Below are 26,860 nucleotides of genomic sequence, written 5' to 3' on the forward strand. Positions count from 1 at the left end.
GCCAGGTCGGGAGTTCACCAGTAAACCCCTGGATGATTGCGGACTGTATCCTTAATGACTCCAGTTACTCTGCCCGCTCTATAAACTACATCCGTTAAGATTTTCGGGTCAACTATCTCACTTTTCTCGAATCCAGCTCCGACCACAGCCCGAAATTGCTCCACTCTACTATGATCAAAGCGGGTTCTTCTCATAACCACTTTTCCTCCCAGAACAACTCCGTCAACCTCATATGTTATCAGGCGGTGGTCACTGAGCGACTCCTCCTCCAGGATCCTCCATCCCGTAAGCCGCCGTACACACCTCATGCTTACAAAAGTTAGGTCCGGAGTAGAAACTCCCCGACCACTCCTTACAAACATCCATTCTCCACACTGATTCATGGAGTGGTGGTCTACTGAGGCCATCGCGTCCTCCAAAACGCGGCCTTATCCATCATCAACCTGGCTCCCCCGAGTTCTGGATTTTGAATTGAAATCACCTCCAACTAGGACATCTTTCGCCCTCCACCTCCCGATGTCTCTGACCAAGTCATCGACATAGCAGCAGCTCATTGACATAGCAGCCTTCAAAAGACTGGTGCTTTTGAAGGCTGCTATGTCAATATTAAGGGACAGGTAAACACTATACACTGTCCGCTTCGCTACTTCGACCCACACGTAGCACGATCCCGAGCCCGTTCCATGCACAGTCATAGTCGCAGAGACCACTACTACTGCCGTATCTGTATTCGCCGCCACAGTCCATTTGGTGTCCGCGACTGTCTTCCGATCAGGCTCACTGACCACAATAATGTCTGTGTCTAGCTGAGCAGCCACCTCCCAGCATGTATCCATGGTCCTGCCACTCCGATTAGTGTTGAATTGTAGAACACGCATCAGCGAACTGAGTTTTCGACGTGACAGCCATCATCATCACCAGCGACACATTACGTCATCCTGTCCGCCGCGTTTCCTTCACGTTGACGACACTCACTTCTCTTATGGCCTTCGCCGTTACACCCGAAGCAAAGCTTAGAACGGTCCGAGCCCCCATAATTTGCTGTGACATGCCCACTCTCTTCACATCTATATCACCTCATTTCATCTTCCCTCCGGATTACACGGCAGTTGATTCAGGCCACCGGAATCCTCCTCGCCGTCGTCAAAATTTGGGCCACGAAACCAGAAATCAAGATCGTGGAATTACGGGAAACACCATATGCCGACCGCAGGGAGGTAACTTTCAACTCATCGGTAGTGCAGCCCTCAAACGCCGCCACTGATTGGGCCACTCTGCCAGCGGTGGCATCGTGCTCCAGATCCTTCACATGATAGTACACCGGGCGTGACCACTGACCAATTTCCCTGACTGCAACGCCCTCGACCGTTTGGCTGATGGTTTGCTTCAGTGCCTCGGCTTGCTTCGCCAGCACACGAATTTGAACATCGTCATCTGTCCCTCTTCTAACTGAGAGTACTTCAGCCATACCCTTGCCTACACCTTCCCTGATGGATTTAAACTGGTCAGCAAAACTACGTCCTGCAGCCTTGACCGATATGGTACGTGATTCCTCATGCCTCGTCATCTTATGTTCTCAGGAGATTCATCCAGATAGAGGAGTCATTCCTTTCCTGTTCACCTACTATCACACTCCAGCAGATGCCTCAGCAAGGCTCCCGGTCTCCTAGTGGGAGGCCGGGAGGCTCCCACTGGGCCGGGAAGCTTCCACTCCCATGTGGGCGAGCTTCCTTATGCACTTAAAGCACTTAGCTATCATGACATCAACATCTCCGGAGTCCATAACTATCGTGTAGGTCTTGCTCGCTACATCCATCTCCTCATCACAGAATACACTGCTAGTTCCATGACTGTCAATCAAAAGTTGACCACTTCTAAGTTTTTTCTTGTCGGCTAAGCTCCTGACACTCGGGGTCAACCTGTAAGCCCTGCCCTTGGGTCCCTGGACAAACACACGCAGGTCAAGAGGTCAAGAAGCCGTACCACATTCCAACCACCTTTTTCAGGAAAGGGGCCATCGACCATTAGCACCATCTTAAAAACATCCTCAGCCCAATGGATAGTGACCAGTATAGGGATCTACTCATAAGTGACGCCCATCAAACTTCTTTTTCAGCTCCTCCGCCCCTACCCGCCTAGGAGTTTGAGTAACCACATCAACACTTGTCGTAAGTCCAGCACCACATACACTGAAAACCACCTTAGGCACCATGTTCAACGGGTCTACTTTACAGTTGGCCACTCCAATCACCAGTTCAGCCATAGCCTGTAGAAGCTGTTGTAACTCCCGCTTGGTATCTTTATCTACTGCATTGCGAAACCTATTTTTCATGCTTTCCAGTACTTCTAAAAGAGCCACCAATCCATTCCTCTGACCCTTCTCGTCCATCATTCGGATTCCCCTTTCTCTCCTCGTCTTCAGCCACAGACTCAATGGTTTCCACCTCAGTCACCACCTCAAAACCTGTTTCAGCTGAAGCCAACACTTCCATAGGGGTTAGCAAATTCTGGCTGTCCGCCCTACTCTTCTTCTCAACCCTCTCAGACGAGGGGGAAGACCGCAGCCTCTTCTTGGTCATCAACCCGACCAACTGTCGGCCCTCACCATGATTATCTTGACTTGTCGAGGGGGGCAACACTGGAACCAAACCAGGTCCCAGATCTTCGGAAAAATCACTCGCAACATCAGCGAAATCACCACATTCATCACTATCGGATATCGAGGAGGTAGCCGACCCACATTGACGCCGCATCGAATGCGCTGAGTACTTGTCCTCCTCCTGTTAATCCGCACGCGAAGAGTCTCTGATAACTGACTCGACTCTGCATCCGGAAGCAGTGATGGCCTATTCACACCGTGTGCGGCTCGTGCTCCCGGGGGTCCGCGAACCGCCCGTCCTCTTCTACTAGTCTTCCGCTTGCCAGGAGAGGCGAGAGACTCCTTACTCGTAGCCTTGATCACACCTGGAGACCCGCCAAAATCACACATAAGAGCAAAAACCTACAAAAAATTGTAGGTCGAAAAATAATAAAAATTTCACAGTCAAAATCATAAACATACAACAGCTGGGCCAATGTAAACAAACAACATGACTGCCCCTGTAAGGTTATAATAACGTAAAAAGTAAAACGAGAAAAGTAACCAGAAAACTACAAAGCAATATAAAAAATACAATGAAACGAACAACAAAACAAAACAATAACAATAACAAAGGAACACGTAGAATTGAACAGCAAGTACAGAGCATCACAAAACAAGACCGCATTGCGTAATAGCTCAATAATTACTCCAGTTATTTCATATTTATTTAACATTTTCTTCCCCTTGGTGTTGCAAATAATTTTACAAACTTTGCTGGCTTTACCTTATGTACATTACCTACTTGAAAAACTATAAAATATACTTTCAGTAATTAGATAACGTAAATCCTGAAATTCATTTATCTAAATTGTACTTAATCATAAATTCAAAATTTTAAATACGAATGGTATTTTTTCTTAAATATTTATTTAATTTAAAATAAAATATTCAATTTAGTAACGTAATTATATGTATTTTTGATACATTTTAAAAAGTAATAAAATTAAAAGCATATCATATTTTAATTACCAATACAGTTTCTGTAAATATTAAATAAGATATAATATGTATTTAAACCAACTTTCCGTTTGTGTAGTGGTTGGAATTGCCAGCTAATAACCCGCTCCTCTGAGTTTGAAACGTATGTGGGAATAAAGTTAAAAAAAAAATCTTTACATATGTGTCGTTAATTATGAAACTAAGCGATCTTCAAATCCTATTAAAATTATCTCCAAATCCTCCCACGTCGTTATTATCAGACAATTGCAAAAGATATGTTTTTAAATATAAGTATGAAGTACATTAATACATTAGTTATAATCAGTGAACGTAAATAAAAATGGTGTAAAACATATTATAACAAATTCAAGGAAATTCGTTTATTGCGCAAGTTACTAGCAATCAGAAGGATATTTTAGAAAACATAACTCTTAATTTAGCAACATTGAAGTCAATTTTTGTAACAAATTAACTAACAAAACTTAACGATTATTATTCATTTATTATATATTCGACTCATTAAGAAAGCTATTCTGTTTTGAAAGCTATTCTGTTTTGTTGTTCATCACAATTTATCCTATTACTCTACATCGTTTGTCAATGGAAACAGTACGGTCGAAAATTCATAATCTCACATAGCGATAATATTAATATACTAAAAAAGTTCATGTCTAGCAAATCAAAGTACTCTTTTAGTTTTTCAGGCGAAGTGACAAACTTTAAATGCTGGTTGTAAAGAAAAAAGTAAATATTATACATCTAACGGTTATATCTGTCAACCGTTACTTGTGTCTCCTTGTGCACGCCCTTTCAGGTGTGCCGAAATATTATGTTGAATTATAAGAAAACAGGCGTCGTTTTTTTCTGGTACTGCTTATCAGTGCTTTAATGACAGAATTAAATTTTAAACTACTGAAAAGCATGATTATCTACAATTTAATTTTTCTGAAATATTTGTTTAATTGGACGGGTTTTCAACAAAGGCAATACAATTACAAAATTTAAAACAAAACCCTTACTCGTTTATCATCGCTGTGGTTTCTTCTTTTAATTAATTGTTGCTGAATATCCATAACAAATTATTCATCTTTAAAATTTTTAATATAAGCGCCCTGTGTAAAAGTGGATTATATGGTTTTCTTAAAAGTAGATATCAGGAAAACGTATTTCTTATCATTGATGACTGAAAAATTTCGTTCGACACATATCTTCTTTGAATTTTAAATATTACATAGTTTTATGCATGGATTCTGGAAATTTAGAAAACTGTTAGCTAGTTTGCACTTCAATCTCCAACTATTATTAACTTTTCATCTCCTTTTACGTGTTTTAATATACATTGTGCAAATTTGTAAGGTACAGTATTGAAGTGAAAATGTTTTTTTAATTTATTTATGTGTTGTTGATCTTGGGATGGTTAAGGTTCACAATTGGGTCCGGTAGGCAGAGCTGCGATCGCATTTTAGAAGTTTTTTTTTAAATTTTTGGTTTATCATTCAAACCCGGTAGTTGGTGCTGCGATCAAATTCTAGGAATTATTTTTATTTTATTTTTTTCCCATATCAGTTACTTGCGTCGTAGCTTAGTGTTGTTCTTACATTAAAGTTCGTATTTACAGAATAGTTTGAATTAAATCCGATAAGTAGTGCTGTTCTAACAATTGGATTTATTTACATTCTGAATTTTATAAAGTTAAAGGTAACATTTTATAAGGTTCCGTAATGTTTCGTAAGTTTCTTAATGTTCAGTATTAATTGTAATGATTTTGCAGCCACAACACTTTTCGTTAAAAAATTATTTTCCACCGAATACTGTGATTAGAGAGTGGTGTGAATTAAAATCCGGTAGGTAGTGCTATTGTTTTCCCATTTGGATTTATTTACATTCTGACTTTTATAAAGTGAAAGGTTAAATTTTGTTAAATTGCTAATGTTCAGTTTTTTAAGGTTTTATGAAACTTTCAATTGTTGTCATTTAATCTGTATGTATACTCAGATCTAGCAATAGCGAAGCATTGCCGAGACTGCTAGAATTGCGCGCTTATTGAGAATATTATATTATATTATTATTTATTGAAATAACGTTTTAAAGTTTAATTAAAAAATGTACATGTACATTGTGCAAATTTGTAAGGTGCAGTATTGAAGTGAGTATTTTACATGAATTTTAATGATGTATACACGTGCATTCAATAACAATCAACTTAACCTACAAATTTAAATTGTCAGTTCTCATTTGATTCTATGGAACTTATGAAGTATTGAACGGCTCTTTGAAAATAAAAATTGAAGTTTGTAAAATAAATTATAACATTTATAAAATTAAAATATAAGTTACTTATAATAGAGTTTAAAGTATATTTAAAAAATTGAATTTATAATGTTTTAGCTGATTAATTTTATAAAAAGTTTTCTAAAATTATTTTTAATTCACAATTATCTAAAATTTGGTAAAATAGATGTTTAAATAAAGAATGATAAAAATGATAAAAAATTCTACGTTGCTTTTTTACATTGCTTTAATTTTTTTATTGATTGATTAATTAAGCTGTTACTTGGTAATGAAACATCAAAATTATTAAATAAAAAAATAAAAAATATGTAGGAGGTACTTTTTTAGAATGATTTTAAGTGAAAATTAGTAGTAATGTGGATGAAAATTTATTAATTACACTAATTATTAATTTTACGACGTTTCGATTTTTTAATTCAATTTTCATCGGTGATCTCAATATTTAGTGAAAATAAATATTAACCATATTACACATAATTAATCAATAAACCCATTACAGTAATACAACAATCACAAACTGATAATATCATACTAATAGTCATTTTAATGAAATTTAGAACACATTCCTGCTAATTTTAACTTAATTAAGTTACTTATATTTACGTCTGTGCATTTATTACAGAATAATGCCGCGTCAGGACAACGTCTGTCGGGTCCGCTAGTATATATATATATATATGTGTGTGATAATAGACATATGTTAAACAAAAATAATAGATTATCAGTACCTCTTTCTTGGTTCAAGAGATTTATATTTAGAAAATTAAATCTCTAGTTTTGCTAATTGTGTCACTAATTTTATAATTTTTATGCAAAAAAAATTGACTTAGATTTCCAGATCACTAAGGCCAACGAGTATTATTAATGAATGTGCATATTGTAATCCGTTATACCTAATATATTGCTATTGTTTTAGGTAATTATGAATTTAACTGGAATATGACCAGCAACGAAGCGCTCGTTTATTATTACTTTAAGAGGATTTGAAATGAAGGATGCCGTTCCTTTTAGTCAAAAGCATTAACAATACACTATTTCATCATATAAAACTTCCAACAGAGCGGAATTATTTCAGATAAAAAAGTTTTTTTTCTTTCGCATGAATCTGGTTAATAAATGGAAAATTTCTGGTTAATGAATAGAACTGAGCAAGGAAAGGTTTACGGAGTAATTGAGTGAGGAATCTCAAATCCGAGCGAATTAAAAATTTTCTAATACACCCGGTATTTTATTTTATTATTATTCGAAATAATTGTTTATCAATAATAGTTTTTTTAATCCAGCGTTACTTTTTATTGAAAACGAAAATCTAACTTTTAACATAGACATAACATATAGATATTTCTATACTGTTTAAAAGAAAAAACCACTAAAGATTAAGATAAATTAAAGACGTCGATGGCTTGAATCAGAACAGTTTAAAGTTCTATTTGAAGTGGAAAACTACCCGTCTCATAAAAAAAAGATTACATTTGATAGCCTTCTCCCATTACACATATTAGTAAAAGATGGTCACTGCCCGAATAGAATCCAAGATTTACGTTTATTGGTAGAACTCAAGGAAAAATTATATAACATTATGTATTTAAATTACAAATTTGTGCGAAACAACACCAAAATAAGTAAAGGATGACAAGTAAGAAAGAGTACCACGTTCCACATTCATAAAGCAAACAAAATATTATAGTTCATGCTATAAGCGAAACAAGATGTTTTCTTTTCTTTTTGCCTTTTAGAATTTAATTGAGGAAAATCTGTGATTCTATAATGAAATAATTCTCAGTAATTTCTAATCATCGCTTGAAAAAGTGTTATTATACATTACCGCTAAAGAACTAGTCTTTGATTGACATAAACTTACGTAGAAGATATTAAACATAGGCATTATTAAAATACTAAGATAGTATTTTTTGCATTGAAAATGAAGGCACCATCCTTCATATCTTATATCCTTGGTATATTATTATTATTAAATTTATTTCAAATTTCAGGTAAATGAAAGCAGAAATGCAGAACAAGCTTACCAGGACGAAATATTCTCTATTAAATTTTAGGATTATATAATAATAGAATGGAAAAAAAAAAGAATTAGATGGATAATATTTTTTTTCTTTTCTTAGTTTTAGGTGAATAGCGTTAATTTTTTTTTAAACAAAATATTGATAAGAACAATATAGAAATATCTGAGGCCTCGGAGGAAAACTTACACAAAATAACTACATTTTTTTCTGTTTAAAGAAAAATGTGATTAACATTTAAAAATCTCTAATATGAAACAACTACATAACGGACAATAATTTCCTCTTATTACCATAGAAATAAAATATCATGAAATCTGTCCACTGGGGCATTAAAGCCGATTGAGAACCGTTGTTTTTTATTAACCTCCTTTTTCCTGTTTAGCCTCCGGTAATTACCGTTCAGATAATAATTCAGAGGATGAATGAGGATGATACGTATGAGTGTAAATGAATTGCAGTATTGTACAGTTTCAGTTCGACCATACCTGAGATGTGTGGTTAATTGAAACCCAACCACCAAAGAACACCGGTATCCACGATCTAGTATTCAAATTCGTGTAAAAATAACTGTCTTTACTAGGACTTGTTGCTGGAACTCTTGACTTCCAAATCAGCTGATTTGGGAAGACGCGTTCACCACTAGACCAACCCGGTGGGTTTTTTTTTTTTTTACCTAAACATCAACAGCACTACTGAATGTTTGTTTGTTTGTTTTAAAATATTTCTTATTACTATTAAAACTCAGTGTTCCTGCAATTTGATAATACAAACACTATTAAACATTTGAAGTACTACTAACTAGTGTCACCTTGCTGCTCCTCAGCTTATTACAAAGTAAAGTTATGTATTTAAAAAGATCGGCTAGAAATCTGTTCCATTTACATGTCTCGCCACCAACCTCCTTGTTTTTATCTTCTCTTTTCTACCACAAAATGCGTGTTCAAAATCTACTTCCAGTTTGTTCAGATGTTCAACTTGACGGATTTGGCTAATATATATTTTATTGTTTTGTTCAAAATAGCCCACAGATATGTCTTTTAACATAGACGGACTTTCAAAGAGATTTTCCTATAAGTGATAATTTTCAGAAAGTTACTTAATTAAGGAATAAATGAAGATTGTTTTTAGGAATTCTCAGAGGAGGCTCAAATTTGGACCCTTTGGTGCTTGAAGATATATGAGTTTGACATTCCAAGTAGAATAAAAAAGAAAATATCAGACCAATCCTTCCAGAAGAACTCCCAGACGGACTAGAAGTAGGTTTTAATTTGCATGTTCAAAATCTACTGCTAGTCCGTCCAGACGTTCTACTGGACGGAATCGGGTTGACTTTTTTCTGCTCTGAATTTTTCTGCTTGCAGATATGTCAACAAGTATCTACTGACTATGCAATTATGTATTTTGTTTTAATTTTTTATTGTCATTATTTTAAGTTGCTTAAATATTGTTTAGTTTGTACTCAATACAAATTAATTTATAATTTTTATCTTTTTGTTTGAAAATATACTTTCTGTAACTATATTAATTTGTATGTTACTATTTTTTCAATGTTGTAATAAAAAGAAATTAATCAGCTTTTACTACAAGTAGTAGACATTTAACAAGTTTCTAATATACTCTCTAGTAAAAAAAAAAATAAATTTCATATACGTTTCGTATATGTAAAATGTTTACTTCTCTCAAAAATAATCATTCGAAAAAATTAGGAATTCAAACACAGAAAAATCTTTATAATTCTAGCCTTTTGTATTAGTATTTAAATTAAACCTTTGCAAAAATCCGAATTTTTCTCTGTGAAAGGAAACTACTCAGATCGAGATGAAGAAGAAAAGTTGAATGAAAATTAGTACAAAAACATTTGGCAACCGGACCGATGGAAGGTGTTCAGATGTTTATCTCTTCCTATTTCCCAATTTTAAACCGAGATCATCAGAGTATAGGAAGCGCAAGGAATTCCTAGGGTACTGAAATACATTGATTATGAAACATCAACTGCAGCGTTGGTAAAGTCAATGGATATCACCTCCTCAAATCGCATGACAAGACGGCTACGAAACAACATAAATCCTACTGTTTACTCACAGCCACTCCGGCTAAAGTCGGGAGTCCGGCAACCCTTCAGGATGGAAATCTAGAAGGAATTGTGTCATTCTGTTTCTTGCTTCTGAAGCAGCAAGCCGTGATTATTAATCTGCATACAGTTACTTGTTTTACATTTCACAAAAAGTTACTGTAATTATGAAAGAAATATTGCTAAAAGCAATATTGCTCTTGTGTGATAAGACAATTTTTACGTAACCTTTTCAGAGATTAAGAGTCTTGCGTTTAATGGTGCGCAGCAGTGAAATCAATTTATAGTCTATTTATGTGTAAGGAGTTGCTAAAAGATTATAAATTTTATTTTATAAAAGGATCAGCATTGTAAGAATGAATATATTCTTTTTCCTTAATGGAAACTATTTTCAACACAATTATGAAAATCAATTCAAAACACTTTATTAAAAACACAATTGCACATTTATTAAATCTGGATTGCTAAAAAAAGTGTTAAAAAATTGCTTCTGTAATGAGATGATTTTTTATTTAATTATTCGTTACGTGGATTTTAGAGCGTAACCGCTTTTAAAGAATCTTGTGTAAAATTTAACCCAGTATACTTTCCTGATTTAAATTAAACGGTTTTTTCGTGCATATTACGGCAAGCTAGAGATAAATTATAAAATTGTTGAAAGTCTACAGTTTTATTTATTTACCGAACGAATGGGATTTTTTTTACTGAAAATGAATAATTTAATTAAAAGCACATATTATGTGGAAGATCTATTGAAATTAAAGTAGATACGCCTGTTATATATATCATTTGAGTAAAAGTAACTTGTAGAAGTTGGGTGAGAAGAAGGGTTAGGAATTTTAATTACGTAGCCACTAGCACGCGGCGCGGTGTAGTCTGCTTTACTCCCAACGGCAGTTTCTACCTACCCGACCGACGAGCTGAAACAGAAAATCACTTTGCTTTTCCGTCTCTTACTTGAATTATTTCTCTGATGCAACTACTATCCAATGAATCTTTTAAAAGTGTTTTTCTCTAATAATATAGCATGAAATTGGCATATTTAGTAAGACACATTCTAAAAATATATTTCTTCTAACTACCAATTACTGTTTTCTTCCTCAATAAATTTCAAATTTTTTCGATTTTTTTTTCACGTCTAAATTTTTTAAACATCTTAATAACGCGAAATTCAATAAGTGGTGGCAAGATCTGTAAAAAATATCGGTTAATCAACTCAAAGCGTTATTAAATAATTTATTACACAATTCACTGTTTCGCAAAGTACAAAAAGAAACCAAAATAATAAAATATAATAAGTACCCTTTGTTGCCAAATTAATAAAATGAGTAATACACTTGAATACATTAATAGTGGCTTTTCATTTGGTAACTGATTTAGTACGTGTGTATTTTCAACAACTACGACAAAAAAAAATGAATAAACTTACCTACACATATTTATTTTAGCTAACCTATCAGTAGCAAAAAATGTTTTTACAGATTTTCTAAAATAACAACTTATCTTGTCCTGACACAGAAAAGTCAACAGGGTATTTTTCTTCTTATATATTATTTATCAACTGGTAGAAGTGCATAAGTTTTGTTTTTAATTAACAATAGCAAACGATCTGGCTAAATTAAACGAGTGGAGAAAATGTCCATAAATAAAAACTAAATAAATCAAAGTTTACCTTTCTGATTATATTTTTCTGATGCATCACATTTGATTCGTAATTTTAAATAATTTAAATATTATTAACTTAATTTGAAATTCATATTAGTTTATAGTTTTCAAGGTGGCAATTCTGTTGCTATATATAATTTTCTATTAACGGTTCGCTTTTATTAGTTTACTTTTTAAAGATTATATATAACTTATAACATTAAATTTTTATGTCAGTAAAATTTGGATTCAGTCATTCTATGATAATTTACTAGCTTACTTTTGAGATAGTCGTTTATAGTCCAGAATTTTCAAGGAAATTGTTGTAGCTTCTGGAAAACTACGCAAAACTAAATTACGTAATAAATATCAAAATAATTAACACATTGATATCAATTTTTAAAATTCTACTTCAGAATAATATCAGATCGCTATAATTTAACATAAATTAGTTCTTAAAGATTTTGTTATTATTATTACAGGTATCTCTCTCTCTCTCAGAACTGTGACTATATTTAATGATATAAATATAAGTTATATCGCTAGAAAGAGAACTAAAATATGCTTAATAATGTTTAGTTTTTTTTTTTATGATGCCATGATAATTAAAATCGTAATTTATTAGTAAGTTTTTATTTTTAAGAAACAGCTAACTTCATGTTATAAAGTCGCGCTAGTAATTGTTTTCCTCTGTTATGCGATTAATTGCATTACAAATGCTTGTAAACTAATGAATTATGATAAATGTAAGGCAATTGACTAGAAAGATAATTCCAGTTTTCGTTTGTTTGTTACAAAACTTAATTGATAACAGCAATTACCATCATCCGCCACATGAGAATATTGACAGAGAAAAAGTAATATTTCCTTTGCGTATGATATCCTTTAATCAGGTTAGCCTATAAAAAGTGAAAATTATTTTTAATTTACAAATATCGTGACGTCGAAGCGTCTCTACTTTCAACTCTGAAGATTCTGACTTTAAATCCTCCTCAAGTTTGGCATATCTCACCGGCGAAATCGATTTATATTTCATCATTAATTAGTTTAACTAGGTTTAAGTCAAATCCTCAAATTAACAATAAACGAATAAAATGGGTGCTAACTTTCATAAGAGACGGTTCTGGCAAAACATCATTTTGCTAGGAATGAGCATTTATTTTAATCCAGAATAACCTTAAAAATATTACGCTGTAAAAAAATCAAGTAAGACAATTTCAAGTACAAAATTTCAACATTCTATGGCTAATCGATTTTGAGTTATGCAAGATACATACGTATATACGTACGTACAGATGTCACGCCGAAACTAGTTAAAATGGATTCAGGGATGGTCAAAATGGACATTTCTGTTGATGTCTGAAAACTGAAATTTTTCGCGATTAATATACTTCTTTACTTCGTACAAGGAAATAAAACAATTAATAAATTAAAATAAAATAACAAATAATAAAAGCTATAATAATAATAAAAACCGTAATATATTTATTTCATAACAATCACAACATAATTTATTCTCAATACATATAAAGTTCTTTTATTGTACGGTATTCTGCTTCTTTTCCCTTTGCTTAAGGATTTCGGTTTGACAAAATTACATTCCAAATTATGAGTCCTGAAATATGGTCAATAATGTAATATATAAGTGCGAGAGAAAGGTTATAATAAACAGAAGAATAATGTTATTGTTACCGATTACTGCAATTGATTGAAAAAAAATAAAACAAGTTGAAATGAGGTTTACAAAAACGTTTTCTTTTCTAAGTTTTATTTTTTTATATTTAATTATATTAATTAGAAAAAATTATCCAATATTAGTAACGCATTAGGTTAAATATATCCTCATTTTAAATACTACTATAATTAAATAAACTAACTGATAAAGAATACATGGTTCATTTGTTACAACTGACTTATCGTAATATAAATTAAATGTTCTAATTCTATATGCAAATTAAAAAAAAGTGTAGTTAAATGACAGTTCAGTTTTAATCATATGCTTGAATTTTCATTTCTCATATGCTCTGATAACACTCAGTCAGATTTTGAAACGTATAACTGTCATTCAGGTAATTGAATCTATCTATTTTTTGTGATAATGAAAATTATTTCTGTCATACTGTGTGGGGAAGTGGTAAGGCTCAGCCTATCACTCAGAAGATTTTCGGTTCCAACCCCATTCATGCTTGGCATTTTTTCACGTGATACAAAATAAATTTCTTATCAAAAAATAAAGAGTAACTTAATACAATTAGGCTTATGCCTTGATTGAAGGAAGAGGAATAAATAAACAGTTTTGTTTGTGTACTTGTGAAAGTATTTTTTTTTGCATACCGTATTGTTTATTCTCTACTAATAATTTGAATTTTTTTTTAATTATGTGATAAAATATAAAACAGAAGTTAAAACCTTATTTCTTACAGGTTGGTACTCCTGAAACAAGAGTCCATCCAAGCGATGACCAGCTGCAGTGGAGTTCTTTGTCACTGAATTTGATGTTGCTACCATCCCATTTTGTTAATGGCCATTTGGTGCTGAAATGTACCGCAGTGATTGCATCGATATACAGAGACACAGCAGAAGTTCAGCTAACTTCCCGTGGTAAAGAGCCAGTCCCAGAAAGAGGTAACACTTTATATTAAAAAAACAAATTATTAATAATTAATTTTTTTTTCCTAAAACATAATCAGTGTGATTGAATTTCAGAGATATTATTTTAAGTATTTTTCGAAAGACTTAAACTATGACCCACACCATCTAGTACATATCAGTAGTTATATAGATCTAAGGCGGAATGGAGTAGTATCTATGACATAAAATTACGAGACACCTGGTGGCTAACTCTTCCTCTCCGAAAAATGCACCATAACGACTAAAATTTAAAAAAAAGTCTTATTCATCGTCACCTAACTTGATCTTCTTGTCTCCTGAATAAGAAAAAATGTTGAATTTTGGGTTGTTCATTGTCTTTCATTATAAACGGTTTTTAAAAAATTATGTCATTCTCTTCAGGTTTTAGATATTATGGACTTTAACATTTTTGAACAGTGATATATTTTATGCTTTGATTGAAGTAATTTACAGCTTAGGCGTAGTTTAAATGAATTTGACAAAAAATAAAAAAAAATTAAGATACGTTAAACCTTTATTTTTTTGTCAGATAGGACTAAAACAGCTCGTGCTTTGAAAGTTACCGGCAAATGAGTGAAGTAGTAAGCCGCAGGTAAGTGAGATGTAACACTGTAACACGTAATATACTTTTATATTTAACTATTGTTTTTTCACCGGCTTTTTGAAAAAAAGTACGGTATTACTTTCGGTCGCATGGTAGGAGTAGGGGGTGAAAACAGTGGTGAACGCGTCTTCCCAAATCAGCTGATTTGGAAGTCGAGAGTTCCAGCGTTCAAGTCCTAGTAAAGCCAGTTATTTTTACACGGATTTGAATACTAGATCGTGGATACCACCGGTGTTCTTTGGTGGTTGGGTTTCAATTAACCACACATCTCAGGAATGGTCGAACTGAGAATGTACAAGACTACACTTCATTTACACTCATACATATCATCCTCATTCATCCTCTGAAGAATTATCTAAACGGTAGTTACCAGAGGCTAAACAGTAAAGAAAGAAGCAAGGTGGTGAAAATGAATTTTCTTTACGTTTTGAGATATGAGGAGTATAAAAATACCATTCACTTAAATTGCGATTTCTTTACATATATAGGCTTACGTATAAATTTTATGGCTCGAAAATCTCTGAAAGAAACAGATAGATTTAATTGAAATAAGAAATCTAGCTATAGTAGTATGTATGAGATTTTTGGTTGCGAAAATTTTGCGAAGATTGGTTGAGTCGTTCTTCAGTTATGTTTAACTTTAGGTCTAAAAAAAAATTGATATTATGTTGAGTGTATAGTCATGTATTTTTCATGCGCATTTATTCAATGAGTCACAGCGGTGAGTGAGTTGAAACTTGATGCTTGCGGTAGGGTCTACTCGATAATCGAAAGTATGTAGCACGTTTTACTTTGAAAATCGTTTCTGATTGCGAAATGGTGAGAGCGTCAGAAATGAAAATTCGTGTTCTTTTTGCGCAGAACTGTGCAACAGTCTTTTATTCATTTTTTTTTAATTTAAAATAAATTGATTTTAATTAAGAGTTAAATGTAGCAAATGGGTATTATCTTTGCAATTATTAAATTTTATCATCGACATCAACCTTCTTTCTTATACTGAAAGAGGGAATTTTAATCACCTTTTAAATTTTTAATTAACATAAACATTTTTTCTTATAATTCTCATTTCTCTTAAATCCTTCCTCTTGTTCCTGAGTCAACAGTAATCTGTATGCTCTAGCAATCAACATGTTAAACTGTACACATTGTGCTGCCATGTAGCTGTCACAAAGAATACGTATACTTGTAGAACACCCTGCTGCTTCCGGTTTACCTTATGGTTAGCAGTTACACACTGTCTTATACTGAAACGGACACACATGACTAGTCAAAATCCCTGTTTTTCGTTGTATTGAAAAGGTATCAGGAAAATTACAATTTGCCAGATGTTATTTAAAATGTTACAAATTTCTACATATTTGAAATATTTAATGAAAACTATAGGAAAATTTTAGAAAAGAGTTCTATATTTTATCTGCGACCATATTTACTGCAGTTAAATATAATATCTAAACCTACTTCATAACTGATTAGTCAATAATGATATAAATCAATAGACATAAATTATTTATATTTGTAGACTGTCAGATACAAGAAACGAAAAAAAACATGTTTCCGAATTTCATAAAGTCGGTTGAATATAACTTTTAAGAAATAATACAACACAAAAGTAAACATTAACAAAAATATATAATCTTTAGTAGGATTTTATATTCTTTTTGGTAGAAAGAAAGAATGACATTTCGATTACAAAAGTATAAATTAAACGTTAAACAAAGTTTTAGTAAAAGACCAAAACGTTAAACAAATTGTACCAATAATATGTTACTGTGGTAATTATAAAATAAACAATATATATAAAAATATATATATTTTTTTTTTGAGTATCAGTAGTGTGTGGGTGTGCGCGCGCGAGTCCGTGTGCGTGTTTTCACCTGCGCGAGGATTGAATGCATGCAGAGATATGCGTCGCCATTTTCTCCTTGTTTTTCTTGTAACATAAATTGTATTTTGAAATCTTATGAATAAAGCATAGCAGGCTGCATACATTGTTCTATGTCTCAATCCAATAATATTTTCGCAATTGTTTATCGAAATGGTTTCATACAGGAATTTTTCGTATGATCATGCAATGTTGACCGCACTATATTATGTTCGGTAGCTCTGGTTTATAAATAGACTGTTAAAAGTAAAAGACTGCTGAATCAAATCGGCGAAGGCAATACATGTTTGCTCTCTTTTTCTAGTACTAGGTACATGTATTGTTCGATCACCCAAACACATCACCAACCTCTTCTCAACACTGTACCTGCGTCTATTCATATCAGCTATAGTTTTGCAACTGAAAGAAGAAATCGAATAAGTATCTTTTGTGATAATGACAGCCATGATACAATCGCTAAGGAATTGTTGCTTACGAACCGAATAGCAAACGACTTTCAAAAGAGTAACAATATGTTAATTGAATTTAGGAGTACGGGAATTTATTAAGTGTAGTGTGTGTTTCGGTGAGTATTGTTTCTTTAATTATCCACGCTTTCGTTGTTATCCTAAGTATTTTTTGTTCTAAGATGACAGTCTCTCCTCGCTGATATAATGATTGCCTTAACTTACAAGTATGGTATGATTTACCGTTGTAGACTAACTTATATTAATCCTGCCAATAACAACGTAGTATTTTTAACAATAGGAAATTTCAGGCTTAATATAACAAGTGAGGGGTTAAGTCCTCTTGTGTTCTTCATTAAATTTACGCACTATTACGTAGTATCTTTAAATATACTCGTATATTACACATATTACATTTTATAAATATATTATATATATCTTTTATATATATACAACAACGCCAAGCGCAACAAAATGCAAGTAATTCATCGGTAAAAATTCTTGTACTTCCTTTGTTCTTCACAAAGACTGACCGTGCAGTGAAAATCCTTACTTCGTTGCATTAACAGCGATTAAATATGACTAACTGGAACATTTTTTATTTTAGATGTTTCATACGAATTGAGTTATGAGAAAGCTTAGGAAGGTAGTATAAAGTTACTTGTTAATATACTGTTTTCTGACATGAAACAGTGCGATGCGTATGATTTACATACTCAGAAAAATAAACTGCTGTACTAATTTTCTAAATCATCTCATAAAAAATGTTTTCCTTTTGTCTTAGTTTAAAAGATAACAAATTTGACTGAAAAAGCAAATCTTGACATTTCTAATGGAAATAAAGAATAAGAAATAGAATATTTCACAAAAAGATCCTCCTCATTGTTCTTTGAATAAAGCAAAAGATGATTTATAAAAAAGCTCAAAAGAAAAATAGTTAGATTTCTTCAATCCTCAGTTTGAATAAAAATCATACAATAAAATATTGATCGGCTGGAGTTTCGTAACACCAAACATTGAACAAACATTGAAGTATAAATGAGGTCGGTCTCATATGAGGTACAAGTTACAAATGTTTAATTGAATTCACTGAATTGTATTTTAGGAATCCTCACAACTAGATATAAATTTCTGTGCAATTCGCTCACCACACTAGTTATGAACTGATTAGTTACAATTACAAAAACCAATCGCTGAGCGATCAGTGACGGATAATATTCAAATACTTCAATTATTTTGATAAAATAAAAACAAATTATTTTTACTTTTGGATATGTAGTGTACTATTTTATTGGTTGCAAAGTCGATTAGTATTGGACAATGAATAAACAAATGCTTTGTTAACATACCGCTTGCACAAGATGTTGAAATATTGCCTTACTTGTAAAGGAGTATAGAGCTTATTCTAGAAAGCTTATGAAGGAAGCAAACATCACTTTAAACTGTTTGTTGAAGTTCTAATGGGGCCACAAATTATCTGCAGTTAAAAATATTTTGTTTCTTTTCATTTATCAACACAAAATACCCGTATCTTGCATATAAAACATTTAATGAACATAATAATAAAATTCAACACTCTCGTCATCGCTTAAACTTTGTGTCTGACAATACGGTCATGCACTTCTGTCAGCGATTAAAAATCAGTATAGTCTAGAACCAGCAACTTCATGAACAACCGTGCTTACTGCATACCATTTTTGGATAGGTTGAACTGACGGAAAACGTGAATGTAAGCTGGAGAGGTTTCAAAAGATTTCATGGTTTAAAAAAAATCTAAGTATTAAAAACACAACTCCAATTAAAAAAAAAAAGTGAAAACAACTTTAAGAAATATTAGTACTTAAGATCCACAAAAAAACTAAGAAGAAAGTAAACAAATTAAAAAAAAATTAATCACTTAAAACATCATAACGGAAATCTGCGCACTCAACTTGAATATCAGTTAAAAATCTATAAAATGAGTTATTTTGTTAAAGTTAAGTTACTAATTCATTTTGTTCTCATGACGTTGCTTTATTAATCTCCAGAAATTGCTGTTTCAAAGGTAAGTGTGCACTGTGATCAATGATCTTTATGACTGACAAAGAAATTCGACTGTATTTTATCAATCACGGAAGTTGAGTGTATACTGTAGTATCCACTCTAGTTGTCACTTAAGTTAATCTCTTACCTTTAAACAGTCATATCTAAGTGGTTTATCACAGTAGATTTTACTAATTTTGATTTACTAATCAAAATCCATCATGATAAATAGGTTACATGATGAAGCCATACGTGCTTTTTAAATAGGATTTAAAAATTGCATCTTAAATACGAGTTTCTACAAAAATTCGTAATTTTTTTAAAGTTTAATGCGTTTATTAAAATAGTGAATACTATTTTTCCATATTTTTTGAGCAGTGTAAGAAGTCTGAAAATGTTTACTGAAAAATATTTATTAATGTATTTTTTCCTAAAATGCAACATTCCAAAACGTGTATCTAAAAATCGGTTCACACGATTTGATAAAATTTCACTTATTTATTACTAAAACGCAAAAATGATTCACTTACTATTTTAATGTAAAATTTGTTCAATTAAAAGACATAAAAATAATTTTTTGATTTAATAAAGTTTTGCTTTCGGTATCGTCTTATTCATACGTGACTAAAAGATTTCTTACTGATGTTTCCCTACAAAAATTCGTTAACAAAAACAAAATTAAATAAAACAGATGTTTCAAATAGTATAGTAACACGCAGTACTGTATACATACACTATCTTATAAAGACTTATACTCTCTTTTTAATGAATACTCTCATGACGTTCCGGATCAATCCGAATTATTTAGTTCAGGTTGCATTAATTAAATTACTTTCTATTTTTTTTTTTTTTTAAATCAATAATTTCAATAAAATTTTTTGTGTTGAACCTAACAATATAAAATGTCATATCCGTAGAGGGTAATTATACATGATTGAGCATGGTAGTAACAGGAGTTAATGAAATTTTAAACTGTTAGGTAGTAAAATCTTATTTGGTCTAAAGGGAGATTTTGCACTCCTATTTATCTCTAATCTTTTAGGGCTAATTTGTTGTTCAAGTTTCTTGAGCAATAGTAGATAATTGCGTCGCCTTTTGTTAATTTATGGATTTTACTTATTTTAAGACTTAAGTAAATGTCTACTTAAAATAAAAGACTTAGAGCAATTCTTTCTTGTAATTAAATGTTTCAAGTAATACTGTGCATAAAAATGTTAAATCTTCCGTTTAAAAAAAATAATTATGTTATATGGACAGAATTTTTGTTTTTATATCAAATAATTAGTGAATTAAATTTGGAAGTTTTTGATAATTTTTATCGTTTAACTGATTTATTAACGCATTTGGTTTTTAATAACCATTAAAACACAATTTTTTTAAGACTTACATTATACAGTTTATCTGAATATGTCCCGTATATTTTTCTGTGCATTATCACATGGGAACGAATGGCCTGACTGATGTATTAGTTTTATTTTCGATTGAAAAAAATACTCCCTCGATTTTTAATATTATAATTACATTGTAAGGTATAGCAGTAATTTTTGCCATTTTTTTTTTTTTTAAATAAATCAAAAGATAATAATATATTTGATTTGTTTTGCAAAATATGCATAACTAATCTTAACTCAAAATAGAGAGAGAAAAATATTGACACAGAAAAGCATGTAGGATTTTATCACAAAATTTTCAACTTGTTTCCAAAATGTATCTTATGGCTCCCCTAATTTTAATTTTTTCTAACATAACAGTGAAAAATATGTGTAAATAATTTTTTGGAACAAGCTTCCTGTATTCCTTACTGTACAGTTTGTCTTTGTTTTATAACATTTGATTTACAATAAAATATTTTTATGGTTACTTTAGATTGTAGGAAGCATGATAATACCGCAGAAAGGAGTGGTTATGTTAAATAAAGTTTATTATATTGGTTGCCAAGTAATGCCGGCCGTTCTGGCGTGGCCGATTATGTATTCACTGATTCATGTTATATGTATGTGTGTTTGTATATATATATATTTTTAATTTACGTAAAAGGTTAATATTTTCAATTATAGCGAGGTTTACGAGTGGGCGTTGATATACGGTCTTGCAGTGTGATATTTCATGCGATGTCCCCTTATACTGTTAGGCGCTGTTGTTTTCGCAGTGTGAGCTAAACATCAAGCGAGCATAATCCCATTTGCTCATAAGTTTGGCAAAACACGCTCCTTTAGGCTTGCACTTTAATTCTCCTGTCCTCATTTATCCTTGTGACAGACAGGGGGGTTCAGCATGCAACATATATTTCAACTGTATGAATTATTTCAGTATTAAATTACACAATTGTATCTGACAACGCAAGCTTAACCCGCAAACAAATCGTTTTACATACGAAAACAGTATCCTATCACATTCTTGATCATTACAAAATTATATGCCATTAAATTATACAAGTTTCATGATTAAGACAGAGAAAATTCTATCCAATAAGGTATCATTAAAACTATGAAGTATAAATTGAGAGAAAGCTGTGAGGAAACGGATTTTATAAAATCTATAAAACACTAGCCGCTCGGCCCGGCTTCGCCGGACCTCCAAGCCAGGCCTCACTTAGCTCGGCACTTTGGTTTTCCAGGTTTCCAAAGTTCTTTTTTCAACTGGAACATTTTTGACGTTATCAACCTTACTCCAAGTAATGTTTAATGTTTTTAGAAAAAATTTCATGCGATTTAGATACGTTATCTGATAACAGAAAATCCATTTTTTTTTTATTTACCGACATGAGGGCTGCGCCCCCAAACTCCCCTCAAAAAATAACTCCCATGTAACAACTGTGAAAACATTTTCGGTAGATAATTTGGAAAAAACAACGTGATTTTTAATTTTTTTTTTTTAACTGAGGGGGAAACCCTACTCCTCCTTCACCTTCTAATGTTTGCAAACAGTCTGGAAAAATACCTTCAACATTTTACATGAATCACTTTTAAATAAATACAATACTTTTCTTAGTTAGGGTTCATTTTTACTCAGATGTCCTTTGTAATAAATATTCAACCTAAATTTTGTAACTGAAAACTTTGGGACTCAATTTAAACGCTTTTACAGTTTTAAATTTAATTTAAATAATTCAATTTGAAAAATTGATAGATTAGAGAACGGGATTGGGCTGTATGCATTCGGTCGGTTTCCAATCTTGACTGTCTTTCGTATTCAGTCTCTGCCGCACGAACAGTTTTCATCATACGAGCTTATTTTGCATTTCTCCTAATTGAAGAATGTTTTTTAGGCATGATGTTTTGAAAAAAGATCACAGAATTTAAAAGATTGCAGTTAAATACTTTACACACTTTAAATTAGTAACACACATATGATAAACAAAATCAGCTATTTATTTATGTTTTTAAACAGCTGTAAAAAATTCTAAATTTTTTATAGCTGTTGTACAATTGTAAATTGAATGAATCTTAAAAATTACATATGCATGTGCGCTAAATCAATTGAAACTTAGGAATAACTGTACGTTAAAACTTCAGCCTTTTTAAAAATTAATCAATTCAATGTTGAAAAAAAATGTTAGCTAGAAATTAAATTTTTCTTGAAAATCAGTCATTTTGAAAATTAAATAGGCTTTAAGGAAGAAATAAATTGTTTTAAATTTCGTTGTAAAAGTTCGTTATGTCGGAGGTCCAAAAAAATTAGCCTATGTTCACCGCAGGGCTTCAAAGTGTAGGTGTGCAAAATTTTAGACAAATCTGTCCGGTAGATCTCGAGTTAAGTTGGAACAGACAGACAAACAAACATTGATTTTTATATATATAGATTAAGAAATGTGATTTTATATTATTAAATTATATGTATAATATAAGCTTGGTTCTCTAATAATAATACAAACAAGGAAACATGCAGGTAATTATTCAATATTAATAGTAGTGTTAACTACGTTGTAGAATTTAAAAACGTTTTCATCCATCTGCTTATTTTAATCCACCTGTTAAGTTAGAATCATATAATCTGTTATGATTCCGTCTAACTGGACCGATATAGACGTAAAGACATGGCTGACAGAACTGTTAACAGTTAAAAAACTCAATTAATATTAAAAAAACTGAATTAATATATTTCAGATCATTCTGCTTTAAAAATATAATATTGAATTTGTCACGTCAAATTTTTAGGAAGAAAACATAAACGTATGGTAAATTCAATTAATTGTAAAATGTATTAATTTAAAAAAAACAATTCCTTTGATATAGCTTTTTTCTTAGCAAAAATTACGATTTTTAGAGGAATTAAACTAATAAATATGGTATGATTCGGTCATTAATAAAGTTCAACAACGAATTACAAAATATTACATAAATTTCATTATCTTATAATCCAAAATGCCTACGAGTAACAACATTTGGCTAAATCTACAGCTTTGAAAACCACCAAAAAAAGGAAGGTAATTTGTAAATTTCTTCTTTTAGATAAATGTTGAAAAAAAAGTAAAACAAAAATTAAAAATAAACAAGTAAATAATTACCAGTTATCTTTGTAAATTTTTAATAAAATCAGACCAGGCTGACCATTGCTGAAAATGCTAATTAGTATCCAAATTCAAATAAAAGAGAACAAACTTAATTAAGATTTGAACATTAAAACTATTGACTTCGATATCAGCTAATACAGTGATAAAGCACGAGTTCACCACTAGATCAACCCCGTAGGTAACATATTTTAGGTTGAATATTGTCTCAATTTTTAATATTATATCGGTTTGAATACGTTTGTGTTTAATATACAAAAATCAAACGATTATAACCATTTGGTTGAATGAATGAAAACCTTTTCCTAAGTTACAAAGAAGAAAATCTTTTTAGAATTTATCTTTCTATTTCTAGAATTTGGTGTGTCGATTAATTATTTACATAAATAATTGTCCATTGTTATAGTTTTTAATTACGTTAATTATCAATTAAAATAATGAATATTTTTATATTCTACTGCTGTAATGCAAATTCATTTTAATCACTATTATTTTAAAGCATGATGTTAATAACCGATATCATTAATAAGCATCACACATTGATTCCATTGCTATGAAAGGATGCTAATTACGTAATTAGATTTCTATTATTAAATTTTATATTAATAGCACTGATTAGTAACATTTATAATAATGGCCAAAAAGGGTACTTTCATATAATTAAAATTAAAAAATGACTTGCTCAATAAATTTACAGTATGAATTAAAAAAAATAATTCAAGAGGTTAATGGGTTAAGTTAGGCTAATACAACATATGGTATTGTTCTCGATTTATAAGTTGTGAAATATTTCTCCTAATTTTGTTACAAGGTTGAAGGGAAGCTGCTCTGTATCTTTTTTGATGTTCTTCTCATACAGCTAACTAATTTATATTTAAATATCCAAAAATAAAGAAATATCTGGTCTGTATATTCTTCTTTTGAAAAATGAAAAGGCGTTTTAAGAAAGTTCTATTGAAGCAACTTAATTGTTTAGATTTGGAAAGTACATAAAACTGTTCAACTGCAATACCCGAATTTCAGTTGTTGATCAGTTTTTAAATACTACCAACTTATAAATTAGAGGAGATTTAACAGTTTACAACCAGAAAAAATTAAGAATTTCCAAATTTTTTTTTTTAAATGTACTTCTAAATAATGAATTTTTGTTTTTTGATTAATTATGTATAGCTATTACAGCCGTGTTATTAAAATTTTCCTTTTTTATTTTAATTGATTTTGTTTATAAATAAATATTTTCTATTATCGAAATGACTCTTATCTAGGTTTACAATTGTAAAACAGTATATTGCGGCCATATTTGGTTCAGTTTTATTTTTAAAACAAGTAGAAATTCTTAAATTGTTCATGACCAGTTGATGTTACTCATACAGATTTCACTAGTAATAAACTCTTTTTGCAACAAATTTTGTTGCATAATTCATTTTTCATGTTGAAAATTCAAATTCAATAAATTCTGTTGTAAAATTTTATTTCCTTAGTGATATTTTAAGTTGTTGTACATCTAACATAAAACCTTGTCTTTTGAACATCATATTTTTGCGTTTCACAATACATTTCCCAAAAATATCTAAATATATAGTTCTGAACGTTATTTATTCAATTTTTGTTGCTAAAAAATCATATGAAACCATCAAATGAATTCCTTAATTTAAGTTCCAAGAAATTAATTTTTTCGGCATTGTACCCAATCGAAGCAAAATAACGGAGAAATATATTCTGCAGATTACTTACTACTCGTAAACTAAAAAAAAAATTATTAAAATTGCATTTCCTTTTAAAACATTGCCTGAAATTTTTTTCGTTTCTTTTTGAAAAACTCTGGGCTTTGAAAACTATTTTCTGCAGAATATATGTGTAATACACATTTTTACTTTTTCGTTTGAATTTTTTTATGTTGCTATGCTTTTTTTAAGACAGCAATTAATTTTATTCTACAACTTCTAAGTAAGTCTTCCTACGAATAACAAAATGTGATACTATATAAATTTTGTTTTTATGTTTTTAATTTTTATTTTTTTTTAATCTCTGGGACCACCGTTAGGTATTGCTTCAGAGAATGAGATGAATGAAAATTTTTGTAGCATGTGAAAATGCCATGCCTGACCGGGATTCGTGCACGGGACGTCCAGATGAAAGGCTGGAACGCTACCACTTGCGCAACGGAGGCCGACAATATTATATAAATTAGAATGATAAGGGTCCTTTTAAATTTTAGGACTGTTGTGTTAAAAATAAATAGTTTTCCAAAATACACTGAACGATAAATCCTACCGTATATATTAAAAATTCGATACCCTTTTACAGACTTTTCAGTTTAATATGGGTTAAACTTCTCTTAGCGTAAAAACACATATGGTAATGTAATGTTTTATAAAATTCTGAAAAATATTACAATAAAAATGAAAGTAAATGAATAATAATAATAAAAAAAAATAATAATGCCTTGAAGTTGATAATCCCAAAAATCCAGAACATAAAATTTACGTTCCACAACCAGGGCGGAAACAATCGTACATATGTACGATTCATAATGCTGGCTAACGGGGGCTCCGAGTGTTTTCCCTTAGAGAAGGAATTTTCTTCGGCCCGATTCCAGCTAGGGCCGTAATACAAGGACTGGATTTTTGGCAACCTGCAGATATGAAGAAGATAACGCAGATAATGATTACGGTAATGAATTCACACCATCTTTAGTGCTGGCGATGAGGCGGCTAGGGTCGAAGTGATTGCAGGTGTAAGTATCGGAAGCTCTTTCGCTGCTCCCCGCAATAACAAGCAGGTAGTTAAGGTGCCTTTGTTTGTCGTTACATGGGAGCCCTGGAAACATCGGTGTGTAGGGGCCTGGAATCAGTGGAGAGACTGTGCATCCGCTCTCTGCCAGGACATATGCCGGTTCCACCGGTACCGGACAGGACCTCCAGGGTAGGTAGCCCTGAAGCGGGGTTGTACCCCGGTGGCTAGCCTTGCTACAGAAAAACAAAATATCATGTAAGTTCAACAATCTACAATCTTGACAGAGGATTCACGTAAATACTCTCGTCTTAAACCATCCGTTTCGCCTGAAACAAAACGGAGGAAGCGTTTTGAAACCGCAAGGTAAGAGAAAGAGGCTAAAAGTATCCAGATAGCTTTGTACAAGAGTCGTTTTTATAAA

At 31.5% G+C, this 26,860-nt stretch overlaps 1 protein-coding gene across 1 annotated transcript in view; it reads left to right on the forward strand.

Annotated features, from left to right (window-relative positions):
* LOC142318314 (uncharacterized) overlaps positions 1-26,860 on the forward strand; it is a 366,759-nt gene that overhangs the window by 309,366 nt on the left and 30,533 nt on the right. The window contains exon 5 of the mRNA XM_075354887.1: positions 14,032-14,233. Coding sequence (XP_075211002.1) covers positions 14,032-14,233 — 202 coding nt within the window. The remainder of the gene's footprint in view (positions 1-14,031; positions 14,234-26,860) is intronic.

Source organism: Lycorma delicatula, chromosome 1 (assembly GCF_047948215.1).
Source record: "Lycorma delicatula isolate Av1 chromosome 1, ASM4794821v1, whole genome shotgun sequence".
NCBI classification, from domain to species: Eukaryota; Metazoa; Arthropoda; class Insecta; order Hemiptera; family Fulgoridae; genus Lycorma; species Lycorma delicatula.